The sequence below is a fragment of the Sebastes fasciatus genome, chromosome 14 (assembly GCF_043250625.1).
Source record: "Sebastes fasciatus isolate fSebFas1 chromosome 14, fSebFas1.pri, whole genome shotgun sequence".
NCBI lineage: Eukaryota > Metazoa > Chordata > Actinopteri > Perciformes > Sebastidae > Sebastes > Sebastes fasciatus.
Genome location: NC_133808.1, coordinates 33,654,221 through 33,669,603, shown reverse-complemented (window position 1 = coordinate 33,669,603; position 15,383 = coordinate 33,654,221). Strand labels below are relative to the sequence as shown.

General features: G+C 46.4%; 1 protein-coding gene across 2 annotated transcripts in view; it reads right to left on the bottom strand.

Annotated features, from left to right (window-relative positions):
• Positions 1-15,383, bottom strand: part of epc2 (enhancer of polycomb homolog 2 (Drosophila)) — a 35,175-nt gene that overhangs the window by 14,531 nt on the left and 5,261 nt on the right. For both annotated transcript variants that reach the window (XM_074658024.1, XM_074658025.1), the window contains exons 3-8: positions 11,225-11,384; positions 10,845-10,990; positions 3,744-3,947; positions 3,179-3,327; positions 1,966-2,083; positions 1,407-1,610 (exon numbers count right to left, since the gene is read on the bottom strand). In XM_074658024.1, the coding sequence (XP_074514125.1) occupies positions 1,407-1,610; positions 1,966-2,083; positions 3,179-3,327; positions 3,744-3,947; positions 10,845-10,990; positions 11,225-11,384 (981 nt within the window). The remainder of the gene's footprint in view (positions 1-1,406; positions 1,611-1,965; positions 2,084-3,178; positions 3,328-3,743; positions 3,948-10,844; positions 10,991-11,224; positions 11,385-15,383) is intronic.

The following is a 15,383-nucleotide window of genomic DNA, read 5'->3' as shown; positions in this document are numbered from 1 at the left end:
CTTGTGCTCAGATATATTGTTGCTTGTGCTCTGATATATTGTTGCTTGTACTCTGATATATTGTTGCTTGTAAATGGTAAATGGACTTGGACTTATATAGCACTTTTCTAGTCTTCCGACCACTCAAAGCGCTTTACACTACATGTCAGTATTCACCCATTCACACACACATTCATACACTGATGGCAGAGGCTACTAAGGTGCCAACTTTGCCCATCAGGATTTAATCTAAATACTCATTCACACACCGATGGCTATGCCTCCGGGAGCAATTTGGGGTTAAGTGTCTTGCTCAAGGACACATCGACATGTGACCCGGAGCAGCCGGGGATCGAACCACCAACCTTCCGATTGGTGGACAACCTGCTCTACCCTCTGAGCCACAGCCGCCCTGTACTCAGTCATTGTTGCTTGTACTCTGATATATTGTTGCTTGTACTGATATATTGTTGCTTGTACTCTGATATATTGTTGCTTGTACTCTGATATACTGTTGCTTGTACTCTGATATATTGTTGCTTGTACTCAAATAGATTGTTGCTTGTATTCTGATATATTGTTGCTTGTACTCTGATATACTGTTGCTTGTACTCAAATAGATTGTTGCTTGTACTCTGATATATTGTTGCTTGTACTCTGATATACTGTTGCTTGTACTCAGATATATTGTTGCTTGTACTCAGATATATTGTTGCTTGTATTCTGATATATTGTTGCTTGTACTCTGATATATTGTTGCTTGTACTCTGATATATTGTTGCTTGTACTGATATATTGTTGCTTGTACTCATATATATTGTTGCTTGTACTCAGTCATTGTTGCTTGTTACTCTGATATATTGTTGCTTGTACTCTGATATATTGTTGCTTGTACTGATATATTGTTGCTTGTACTCTGATATATTGTTGCTTGTACTTAGATATATTGTTGCTTGTACTCAGAGTCATTGTTGCTTGTTACTCTGATATATTGTTGCTTGTACTTAGATGTATTGTTGCTTGTTACTCTGATATATTGTTGCTTGTACTCAGATATATTGTTGCTTGTACTTAGATGTATTGTTGCTTGTTACTCTGATATATTGTTGCTTGTACTCAGATATATTGTTGCTTGTACTCAGATATATTGTTGTCTGTACTGATATATTGTTGCTTGTACTCTGATATATTGTTGCTTGTACTCTGATATATTGTTGCTTGTACTCTGATATATTGTTGCTTGTACTCTGATATATTGTTGCTTGTACTCTGATATATTGTTGCTTGTACTCAGATATATTGTTGCTTGTACTCAGATATATTGTTGCTTGTTACTCAGATATATTGTTGCTTGTTACTCTCAGATTGAAAGACCAGGCTGTTGTATAAGGAGCGGGAAACAGCTGGATGGATGAAGAGGTGCTGACCAGCGGCGGTGGAGGGCTGTCGTCGTCTCCGGAGCTGTGGAAGTCGTACTGTTTGATGTCGGCCTTGTTGACGGTGAAGGGACCGTGGGGTCGAACCGGACGTCTCTGTGGAGGATACAATCGGTCGCGTCTGATGTTCTTCTTCTTTGGTCTGATCGGGTCGAAGGGAAGCTCGTCCCTGACGGAGACCAGCTTCTTCTGCATCTGAAACACAGACGGACGTAGGGCTGGGTATATCGTTGGACTTTTATTGATTCTGATTGTTTGAGAGAGTCCGAACAAATCACAGACTTTTTTCACATAAAAAACAGATTTATAAAATTCATATTCATATTCATAGAGCACTTCATCAGAGGTATCCAGCCTGTACATTCACTTCATTCATATTCACAGAGCACTTCATCAGAGGTATCCAGCCTGTACATTCACTTCATTTAGCTGCTATTATTAAATAATATGCTTCAATAATAATCTGTTGTCTGTTGTTCAGTACCTTGACGTCAGCTCTGTGTCTGTTGTTCAGTACCTTGACGTCAGCTCTGTGTCTGTTGTTCAGTACCTTGACGTCAGCTCTGTGTCTGTTGTTCAGAGGAACGCTGGAGCAGAACGCTGCTTTCTCCACCAGAGGAACACAAACGTCTCTCAGAGTGTCTCCACTGAAGTCCTCCATCTGATACCTGAACACACAACGAGACTCGTCAACACACAACAACACACAACAACATCAACACACATCAACACACGACACACAACGACACACAACGACACACGTCGACACACGTCGACACACAACGACACAACGACACACGTCAACACACAACGACACACGTCAACACATGTCAACACACAACTACACACGTCAACACATGTCAACACACAACGACACACGTCAACACACAACGACACACGTCAACACACATCAACACACAACAACACAACACACAACGAGACTCGTCAACACACAACAACACACAACAACAACATCAACACACATCAACACACAACAACATTAACACACAACGACACACGTCGACACAACGACACACGTCAACACACAACGACACACGTCAACACACATCAACACACAACGACACAACAACACACAACGACACACAACAACACACAACGACACACGTCAACACATGTCAACACACAACTACACACGTCAACACATGTCAACACACAACGACACACGTCAACACACAACGACACACGTCAACACACATCAACACACAACAACACAACACACAACGAGACTCGTCAACACACAACAACACACAACAACAACATCAACACACATCAACACACAACAACATTAACACACAACGACACACGTCGACACAACGACACACGTCAACACACAACGACACACGTCAACACACATCAACACACAACGACACAACAACACACAACGACACACAACAACACACAACGACACACGTCAACACACAACGACACACAACAACACACAACAACACACAACGACACACATCAACAGTTTAAAGGGACTGTTAGTTAGAATCCTAAATGTGTTGTTAACAGCTTCACCTGTGTTCGTTAAGTCAACTAAAGTCAGCGTCCTGTTGCTGGCGCTTGTGCTCGCTCTACATAGACATGAAGGAGCATCGCTCAACACAGTGAGGAGACACACGTCAGCTAAAAGCACCATATCACTCTATATTTCAGCTGCTTGGCAGTAATGTTAGCTGACCAGACCAAGGTCCTCCTCTCCGTCACCTCCAGGTGGAGGATCTATATCTATATGTCCTCACCTCCTCTCCGTCACCTCCAGGTGGAGGTGCAGCAGCTCTCTCTTGGACATCTCTCTCCTCTTGATCATCTCCAGGACGGAGACGGTCCGGCTGAACTCTCGTCTCAGTCTCAACATCTTCTGGTACGAAGCTTCGTCGTTCTTTCGGTTCTGAAATAGATTCATCAAATGTCATCAACCCCACCTCTCCACACAGAGCTAGTTACTACCTCTATTTATTATTTACATTGTTGTTATTATTATTATTATTATTATTATAGTTATTATTATTATTATTATTATAGTTATTATTATTATTATTATAGTTATTATTATTATTATTATTATTATTATAGTTATTATTATTATTATTATAGTTATTATTATTATTATTATTATTATTATAGTTATTATTATTATTATTATTATAGTTATAGTTATTATTATTATAGTTATTATCATTGTTGTGATTATTGTTATTATTGTTGTTGTTGTTGTAGTGATTATTGTTATTGTTATTATTATTTCTGAAGGCAGACCCAGCAGGGCAGGATGAAGCCCGGTGGGGGACAGGGAGGACGACTCACCTTCCTGGTCTGCATCTTCTCGGTTCTGCGTCTGAAGGCTACGTAGGCGTCTCCGCTGGATCCGTCTCGTCTCTCCGGTCTGATGATGGGAACCAGAGACGGACCCCGACAGCTCCTCCTCTTCCTCACCCAGTACTCATACACCGCCTTCAGCAGGTAGTCATCCTCACTGAGCAGAACCTTCGCCTCCGACAGGGACACCAGCTGAGGACAGACACAGATCCAGAGACAAGCTGAGGACAGAACCACAACCAGAGAGACAAGCTGAGGACAGAACCAGAACCAGAGACAAGCTGAGGACAGAACCAGAACCAGAGACAAGCTGAGGACAGAACCAGAACCAGAGACAAGCTGAGGACAGAACCAGAACCAGAGACAAGCTGAGGACAGAACCACAACCAGAGAGACAAGCTGAGGACAGACACAGATCCAGAGACAAGCTGAGGACAGAACCACAACCAGAGAGACAAGCTGAGGACAGAACCAGAACCAGAGACAAGCTGAGGACAGAACCAGAACCAGAGACAAGCTGAGGACAGAACCAGAACCAGAGACAAGCTGAGGACAGAACCAGAACCAGAGACAAGCTGAGGACAGAACCACAACCAGAGAGACAAGCTGAGGACAGACACAGATCCAGAGACAAGCTGAGGACAGAACCACAACCAGAGAGACAAGCTGAGGACAGAACCAGAACCAGAGACAAGCTGAGGACAGAACCAGAACCAGAGACAAGCTGAGGACAGAACCAGAACCAGAGACAAGCTGAGGACAGAACCAGAACCAGAGACAAGCTGAGGACAGAACCAGAACCAGAGACAAGCTGAGGACAGAACCAGAACCAGAGACAAGCTGAGGACAGAACCACAACCAGAGAGACAAGCTGAGGACAGAACCAGAACCAGAGACAAGCTGAGGACAGAACCACAACCAGAGAGACAAGCTGAGGACAGAACCAGAACCAGAGACAAGCTGAGGACAGAACCACAACCAGAGAGACAAGCTGAGGACAGAACCACAACCAGAGAGACCAGCTGAGGACAGAACCACAACCAGAGAGACCAGCTGAGGACAGAACCACAACCAGAGAGACCAGCTGAGGACAGAACCACAACCAGAGACCAGCTGAGGACAGAACCACAACCAGAGAGACCAGCTGAGGACAGAACCACAACCAGAGACCAGCTGAGGACAGAACCACAACCAGAGACCAGCTGAGGACAGAACCACAACCAGAGACAAGCTGAGGACAGAACCACAACCAGAGAGACAAGCTGAGGACAGAACCAGAACCAGAGACAAGCTGAGGACAGAACCACAACCAGAGAGACCAGCTGAGGACAGAACCACAACCAGAGAGACCAGCTGAGGACAGAACCACAACCAGAGAGACCAGCTGAGGACAGAACCAGAACCAGAGACAAGCTGAGGACAGAACCACAACCAGAGAGACCAGCTGAGGACAGAACCACAACCAGAGAGACCAGCTGAGGACAGAACCAGAACCGGAGACAAGCTGAGGACAGAACCAGAACCAGAGACAAGCTGAGGACAGAACCAGAACCAGAGACAAGCTGAGGACAGAACCAGAACCAGAGACAAGCTGAGGACAGAACCACAACCAGAGAGACAAGCTGAGGACAGAACCAGAACCAGAGACAAGCTGAGGACAGAACCACAACCAGAGAGACCAGCTGAGGACAGAACCAGAACCAGAGACAAGCTGAGGACAGAACCAGAACCAGAGACAAGCTGAGGACAGAACCAGAACCAGAGACAAGCTGAGGACAGAACCAGATCCAGAGACCAGCTGAGGACAGACACAGATCCAGAGAAAAGCTGAGGACAGAACCACAACCAGAGAGACAAGCTGAGGACAGAACCACAACCAGAGACAAGCTGAGGACAGAACCACAACCAGAGAGACCAGCTGAGGACAGAACCACAACCAGAGAGACCAGCTGAGGACAGAACCACAACCAGAGACCAGCTGAGGACAGAACCACAACCAGAGAGACCAGCTGAGGACAGAACCACAACCAGAGACCAGCTGAGGACAGAACCACAACCAGAGACCAGCTGAGGACAGAACCACAACCAGAGACAAGCTGAGGACAGATCCCTCACTAGCAAGGGTTTGCTGATTAATGAATTTATTATGGACAACAAACTGGACTTCTTCTGCCTCACTGAGACCTGGCAACAGCTAGATGATTTCTCCCAGCTCAATGAAGCTGTCCCACCTGGCTTTAATTACACCAGCAAACCCCGTGCTTCAGGGAGGGGGGGCGGTCTTGCTGTACTTTATCGTGACAGCATTAAAGTCTGTACAGTCACCGTCCCCCCTCATTCCACCTTTGAATGCTTAGCCATACAACTCACAGGCTCCACACCCATCATCATTATCACCATCTACAGACCCCCAAAGCCCTCTGCCCTCTTTATCACTGAACTGTCAGCATTATTAACCTCTGTGTGTGCCATGTCCCCTACTGTCATCCTTCTAGGAGACTTCAACATCCACATTGACAATTCTTCTGGTTTTACTAATGATTTCACCTCACTCCTTGAATGTCTAGATATCACCCAATATGTCAATTTCCCAACCCATAACAAAGGACACATACTTGATCTAATCTGCTGCACTGGTATCACCCCTCATAACCTCGCTAATGCTGACCTCCCCATCTCTGACCACAAAGTCATCCTGTTTGAAATCTACGCCCCCCTATCCAAAATAAAAGAGCAACGGACCATCTCCTTCAGAAACATCAAGCATATCAACCCCACAGATCTCATCACCCTTATTAACTCCTCCTCCAGTCCTCCCCCATCCTCCTCCCCTGCTGAACTGGTGAATCACTACAACAACTGTCTCTCCTCTTCCCTGGATACCCTGGCTCCCGTGAAAACCCGCACAGTCTCCTTCACCCACACCGCTCCCTGGTACACCGCTGACCTCCGCCATCTCAAAACCACCGGCCGTCAACTAGAGCGGTTATACAAAAAGACTGGACTTTCAGTGCACATCCAACTCTACACAGAACACCTCCACCGTTACAAGAACGCTCTCTCCACCGCCAAATCCTCCTACTTCTCCAACCTCATCAGTACCGGTCAAGGTAACACCAGAACCCTCTTCTCAACAGTAAACCACCTTCTTCAGCCTCCGAGAACCCTCCCCCAAAATACCTCCACTGATCACTGCACTGCCTTTCTGGAATTCTTTGAAAACAAAATCAACACCATCCACCAACAGCTGGCCTCATCCTGCACCTCCCCATGTGACCCACCCTGGATGTCAACCTCCTGCCAACCACTCATCAGCACCCTCTCTAACTTCACACCCACAACAGAATTAACCATCACTGAGCTCATTCATAAAGCCAAACCCACTACCTGTCAGCTCGATCCCCTCCCCACCATCCTCGTCAAAGCCTGTCTGCCCTCCATCTCCCCCATGATCACAAGAATCATCAACTCCTCCCTCACCACTGGTATTGTACCCCCCACCCTCAAAACTGCTGCAATTACACCAACCCTCAAAAAACCCGGTGCTGACCCAGCTGATCTGAACAACTACAGGCCCATCTCCAACCTCACCTTCATCTCCAAAACCCTTGAGAGAGTGGTCGCCGCCCAACTTCAGTCCCACCTCAACTCAAACAACCTCCATGAACCCTTCCAATCTGGTTTCCGCCCCAAACACAGTACTGAAACAGCCTTGGTCAAAATCACCAACGACCTCCTCCGTGCAGCTGACTCTGGACTGCTCACCATCCTCATCCTCCTCGACCTCACTGCTGCCTTTGACACCATCTCCCACCCACTACTCATCACACGTCTGACTGATATTGGTATCACCGGTGTTGCACTCACATGGTTCTCCTCATACCTCACCGACAGACTACAATTTGTGAAACTGGGTAATCACAGGTCAAGGTGCTCCGCTGTTTCACTGGGTGTCCCCCAGGGGTCAGTATTGGGTCCACTCCTGTTTATCATTTACCTCCTTCCCCTTGGCACTATCCTCCGTCATCACAATGTCCGATTCCACTGTTATGCCGATGACACACAGGTCTACATTTCAACTGCACCCACTGCAGCCCTGCCACCCGCCTCCCTCACCACCTGCCTTCAACACATCAGGAGCTGGATGAGCAGGAACTTTTTAAAACTCAACAGCCATAAAACCGAGGCCCTGCTCATCGGCTCCAAGAACAACATCTCCAAAACTCAACACACCACTGCTCAAAACATCACCATTGATGGTTTCCCAGTACCGTTCTCCACCCATGTCAAGAGTCTTGGGGTCACCCTGGACAGCACACTCTCTTTTTCATCTCACATAAAAAACATCACCCGGATTGCCTTCTTCCACCTCCGCAACATCTCCAGACTCCGTCCATCACTATCCCACTCCAGCACTGAAATCCTGGTTCACGCTTTTGTTACATCCCGGATCGACTATTGCAACGCTGTCCTCTCTGGCATTCCCATCAAACTACTCAACAGACTCCAAATCATTCAGAACTCTGCCGCCCGGATCATCACCCGCACCAAATCCTCCGACCACATCACCCCCATCCTCATCCAGCTGCACTGGCTCCCTGTTAAATCCCGGATCGACTACAAAAACCTTCTGCTCACCTACAAAGCCCTCCATAACCTCGCCCCCACCTACCTCACAGACCTCCTCCAGGAGTACACTCCCTCCCGTTCCCTCCGTTCATCATCAGCCGGACTTCTGACCACCCCCACCTCACGCCTCAGCACCATGGGAGCCTCAGCACCATGGGAGCTAGGGCATTCAGCTGCTCTGCTCCCAGGTTATGGAACTCACTCCCCTCACACATCCGGCAGTCTGACAATATCACATCATTCAAATCCCTCCTCAAAACCCACCTGTTTAAACTGGCCTACTCTCTCTAGAACTCATCATCACCCATCCTATGTGTTTGTACAAATATGTCTCTGTCATGTCCTGTTGTTTTTAGATTGTTTTTTATCTGTCTATGTTTTAACAGATTTTTGTAAGGTGTCCTTGGTTGTCCAGAAAGGCGCCACTAAATAAAATGTATTATTATTATTATTAGAACCACAACCAGAGACAAGCTGAGGACAGAACCACAACCAGAGACAAGCTGAGGACAGAACCACAACCAGAGAGACCAGCTGAGGACAGAACCACAACCAGAGACCAGCTGAGGACAGAACCAGAACCAGAGACAAGCTGAGGACAGAACCACAACCAGAGACAAGCTGAGGACAGAACCACAACCAGAGACAAGCTGAGGACAGAACCACAACCAGAGACAAGCTGAGGACAGAACCACAACCAGAGAGACCAGCTGAGGACAGAACCACAACCAGAGACCAGCTGAGGACAGAACCACAACCAGAGACCAGCTGAGGACAGAACCAGAACCAGAGACAAGCTGAGGACAGAACCACAACCAGAGACAAGCTGAGGACAGAACCACAACCAGAGACAAGCTGAGGACAGAACCACAACCAGAGACAAGCTGAGGACAGAACCACAACCAGAGAGACCAGCTGAGGACAGAACCACAACCAGAGACCAGCTGAGGACAGAACCACAACCAGAGACAAGCTGAGGACAGAACCAGAACCAGAGACAAGCTGAGGACAGAACCACAACCAGAGACAAGCTGAGGACAGAACCACAACCAGAGAGACCAGCTGAGGACAGAACCACAACCAGAGAGACCAGCTGAGGACAGAACCACAACCAGAGACAAGCTGAGGACAGAACTACAACCAGAGAGACCAGCTGAGGACAGAACCACAACCAGAGACCAGCTGAGGACAGAATCACAACCAGAGACAAGCTGAGGACAGAACTACAACCAGAGAGACCAGCTGAGGACAGAACCACAACCAGAGACAAGCTGAGGACAGAATCACAACCAGAGACAAGCTGAGTACAGAACCACAGAAACCAGCTGAGGACAGTGAGGTACACCCCTCTGTCTGATGTGGTACACCCCTCTGTCTGATGTGGTACAGCCCTCTGTCTGGTGTGGTACACCCCTCTGTCTGGTGTGGTACACCCCTCTGTCTGATGTGGTACACCCCTCTGTCTGATGTGGTACACCCCTCTGTCTGGTGTGGTACACCACTCTGTCTGATGTGGTACACCCCTCTGTCTGATGTGGTACAGCCCTCTGTCTGGTGTGGTACAGCCCTCTGTCTGGTGTGGTACACCCCTCTGTCTGGTGTGGTACACCCCTCTGTCTGATGTGGTACACCCCTCTGTCTGATGTGGTACACCCCTCTGTCTGGTGTGGTACACCCCTCTGTCTGATGTGGTACACCCCTCTGTCTGATGTGGTACAGCCCTCTGTCTGGTGTGGTACACCCCTCTGTCTGGTGTGGTACACCCCTCTGTCTGATGTGGTACACCCCTCTGTCTGATGTGGTACACCCCTCTGTCTGGTGTGGTACACCCCTCTGTCTGATGTGGTACACCCCTCTGTCTGGTGTGGTACACCCTTCTGTCTGGTGTGGTACACCCCTCTGTCTGGTGTGGTACAGCCCTCTGTCTGGTGTGGCACAGCCCTCTGTCTGGTGTGGTACACCCCTCTGTCTGGTGTGGTACACCCCTCTGTCTGGTGTGGTACTAAAACCCTCTGTCTGGTGTGGTACACCCCTCTGTCTGGTGTGGTACAGCCCTCTGTCTGGTGTGGTACTAAAACCCTCTGTCTGGTGTGGTACAGCCCTCTGTCTGGTGTGGTACACCCCTCTGTCTGGTGTGGTACAGCCCTCTGTCTGGTGTGGTACAGCCCTCTGTCTGGTGTGGTACACCCCTCTGTCTGGTGTGGTACACCCCTCTGTCTGGTGTGGTACACCCCTCTGTCTGGTGTGGTACAGCCCTCTGTCTGGTGTGGTACTAAAACCCTCTGTCTGGTGTGGTACTAAAACCCTCTGTCTGGTGTGGTACAGCCCTCTGTCTGGTGTGGTACACCCCTCTGTCTGGTGTGGTACAGCCCTCTGTCTGGTGTGGTACACCCCTCTGTCTGGTGTGGTACAGCCCTCTGTCTGGTGTGGTACAGCCCTCAGGTGAGTGGTCCATGTTACCTGCCGTGTGCTGCTCTTCTCCAGTCGGTCCACCATGGTCTCAAACTGCAGAGGTCTGATCTCCGTCTTTCTGTTGAGTCTGTTGAGCAGCGTCTCGTCCTCTGAGTCCATGTCGTAGTCCGGCTGCTCCGGATCCAGACCTAGAGCTGCAGGACCACAAAGAGTCCACATAAACAACTGATGAACCTGAACACAGTGTGGATTAAAACATCATGAACTGGTATAGTCCTGATTCAGGTAGAGTCCCCTCAGTGGCAACAGGTGGGTTACAGAGGTAAACTGGTACTGCCCTACCTCTGTAATACACGACTGACTAGTATAACAGAGGTAGGTCTGTGTGGAGGAGGACTAGTGCTAGTATACTGTAGTGAACTACTCACGCTGGATGTGGATGAGCTGTTTGGGAACGTTGACGTCTCCTTTGTACAGACGGTAGTAGTAGGTGGTGTTACTGTCTGCTTCAGGTACGGGGATCACCATGTTCTCCTTCTTCTCCCGGAACACCTGCTGGGCTGAGATCGCCCTCTGCAGGTGATGCTCCTGAAACACAACCACAGAAACACACAGGTAACTCTACTGTAACACACAGGTAACTACTGAAACACACAGGTAACTCTACTGAAGCACACAGGTAACTACTGAAACACACAGGTAACTCTACTGTAACACACAGGTAACTACTGAAACACACAGGTAACTCTACTGTAACACACAGGTAACTCTACTGAAACACACCGGTAACTCTACTGTAACACACAGGTAACTCTACTGAAACACACAGGTAACTCTACTGTAACACACAGGTAACTCTACTGTAACACACAGGTAACTACTGAAACACACAGGTAACTCTACTGTAACACACAGGTAACTCTACTGTAACACACAGGTAACTCTACTGTAACACACAGGTAACTCTACTGAAACACACAGGTAACTCTACTGTAACACACAGGTAACTCTACTGTAACACACAGGTAACTACTGAAACACACAGGTAACTCTACTGTAACACACAGGTAACTCTACTGAAACACACCGGTAACTCTACTGTAACACACAGGTAACTCTACTGAAACACACCGGTAACTCTACTGAAACACACCTGTAACTCTACTGTAACACACAGGTAACTCTACTGTAACACACAGGTAACTCTACTGAAACACACAGGTAACTACTGAAACACACAGGTAACTCTACTGAAACACACAGGTAACTACTGTAACACACATGTAACTCTACTGTAACACACAGGTAACTCTACTGTAACACACAGGTAACTCTACTGTAACACACAGGTAACTCTACTGTAACACACAGGTAACTACTGAACAACACAGGTAACTCTACTGTAACACACAGGTGACTCTACTGTAACACACATGTAACTCTACTGTAACACACAGGTAACTCTACTGAACAACACAGGTAACTCTACTGTAACACACAGGTGACTCTACTGTAACACACAGGTAACTCTACTGTAACACACAGGTAACTCTACTGTAACACACAGGTAACTCTACTGTAACACACAGGTAACTCTACTGAACAACACAGGTAACTCTACTGTAACACACAGGTAACTCTACTGAACAACACAGGTGACTCTACTGTAACACACAGGTAACTCTACTGTAACACACAGGTAACTCTACTGTAACACACAGGTGACTCTACTGTAACACACAGGTAACTACTGAACAACACAGGTAACTACTGTAACACACAGGTAACTCTACTGTAACACACAGGTGACTCTACTGTAACACACAGGTAACTCTACTGTAACACACAGGTAACTCTACTGTAACACACAGGTAACTCTACTGAAACACACAGGTAACTCTACTGTAACACACAGGTAACTACTGAAACACACAGGTAACTCTACTGAAACACACAGGTAACTACTGAAACACACAGGTAACTCTACTGTAACACACAGGTAACTCTACTGTAACACACAGGTAACTCTACTGTAACACACAGGTAACTACTGAAACACACAGGTAACTCTACTGTAACACACAGGTAACTCTACTGTAACACACAGGTAACTCTACTGTAACACACAGGTGACTCTAGTGAACAACACAGGTAACTCTACTGTAACACACAGGTAACTCTACTGAAACACACAGGTAACTACTGAAACACACAGGTAACTACTGTAACACACAGGTAACTCTACTGTAACACACAGGTAACTCTACTGAACAACACAGGTAACTCTACTGTAACACACAGGTAACTCTACTGAACAACACAGGTAACTCTACTGTAACACACAGGTAACTACTGTAACACACATGTAACTCTACTGTAACACACAGGTAACTCTACTGTAACACACAGGTAACTCTACTGTAACACACAGGTAACTCTACTGAACAACACAGGTAACTCTACTGTAACACACAGGTGACTCTACTGAACAACACAGGTAACTCTACTGTAACACACAGGTGACTCTACTGTAACACACATGTAACTCTACTGAACAACACAGGTAACTCTACTGTAACACACAGGTAACTCTACTGAACAACACAGGTAACTCTACTGTAACACACAGGTGACTCTACTGTAACACACAGGTAACTCTACTGTAACACACAGGTAACTCTACTGTAACACACAGGTAACTCTACTGAACAACACAGGTAACTCTACTGTAACACACAGGTAACTCTACTGAACAACACAGGTAACTCTACTGTAACACACAGGTGACTCTACTGTAACACACAGGTAACTCTATTGTAACACACAGGTAACTCTACTGTAACACACAGGTGACTCTACTGTAACACACAGGTAACTCTACTGAAACACACAGGTAACTCTACTGAACAACACAGGTAACTACTGTAACACACAGGTAACTCTACTGAACAACACAGGTAACTACTGAAACACACAGGTAACTCTACTGTAACACACAGGTAACTCTACTGAAACACACAGGTAACTCTACTGAACAACACAGGTAACTACTGAAACACACAGGTAACTCTACTGAACAACACAGGTAACTCTACTGTAACACACAGGTAACTCTACTGAACAACACAGGTAACTACTGAAACACACAGGTAACTCTACTGTAACACACAGGTAACTCTACTGAAACACACAGGTAACTCTACTGAAACACACAGGTAACTACTGAAACACACAGGTAACTCTACTATAACACACAGGTAACTCTACTGAAACACACAGGTAACTACTGAAACACACAGGTAACTCTACTGTAACACACAGGTAACTCTACTGTAACACACAGGTAACTACTGAAACACACAGGTAACTCTACTGAAACACACAGGTAACTACTGTAACACACATGTAACTCTACTGTAACACACAGGTAACTCTACTGTAACACACAGGTAACTCTACTGTAACACACAGGTAACTCTACTGAACAACACAGGTAACTCTACTGTAACACACAGGTGACTCTACTGTAACACACAGGTAACTCTACTGAACAACACAGGTAACTACTGTAACACACAGGTAACTCTACTGTAACACACAGGTGACTCTACTGTAACACACAGGTAACTCTACTGTAACACACAGGTAACTCTACTGTAACACACAGGTAACTCTACTGAAACACACAGGTAACTCTACTGTAACACACAGGTAACTACTGAAACACACAGGTAACTCTACTGAAACACACAGGTAACTACTGAAACACACAGGTAACTCTACTGTAACACACAGGTAACTCTACTGTAACACACAGGTAACTCTACTGTAACACACAGGTAACTACTGAAACACACAGGTAACTCTACTGTAACACACAGGTAACTCTACTGTAACACACAGGTAACTCTACTGTAACACACAGGTGACTCTAGTGAACAACACAGGTAACTCTACTGTAACACACAGGTAACTCTACTGAAACACACAGGTAACTACTGAAACACACAGGTAACTACTGTAACACACAGGTAACTCTACTGTAACACACAGGTAACTCTACTGAACAACACAGGTAACTCTACTGTAACACACAGGTAACTCTACTGTAACACACAGGTAACTCTACTGTAACACACAGGTAACTCTACTGTAACACACAGGTGACTCTAGTGAACAACACAGGTAACTCTACTGTAACACACAGGTAACTCTACTGAAACACACAGGTAACTACTGAAACACACAGGTAACTACTGTAACACACAGGTAACTCTACTGTAACACACAGGTAACTCTACTGAACAACACAGGTAACTCTACTGTAACACACAGGTGACTCTAGTGAACAACACAGGTAACTCTACTGTAACACACAGGTAACTCTACTGAAACACACAGGTAACTACTGTAACACACAGGTAACTACTGTAACACACAGGTAACTCTACTGTAACACACAGGTAACTCTACTGAACAACACAGGTAACTCTACTGTAACACACAGGTAACTCTACTGAACAACACAGGTAACTCTACTGTAACACACAGGTAACTACTGTAACACACATGTAACTCTACTGTAAC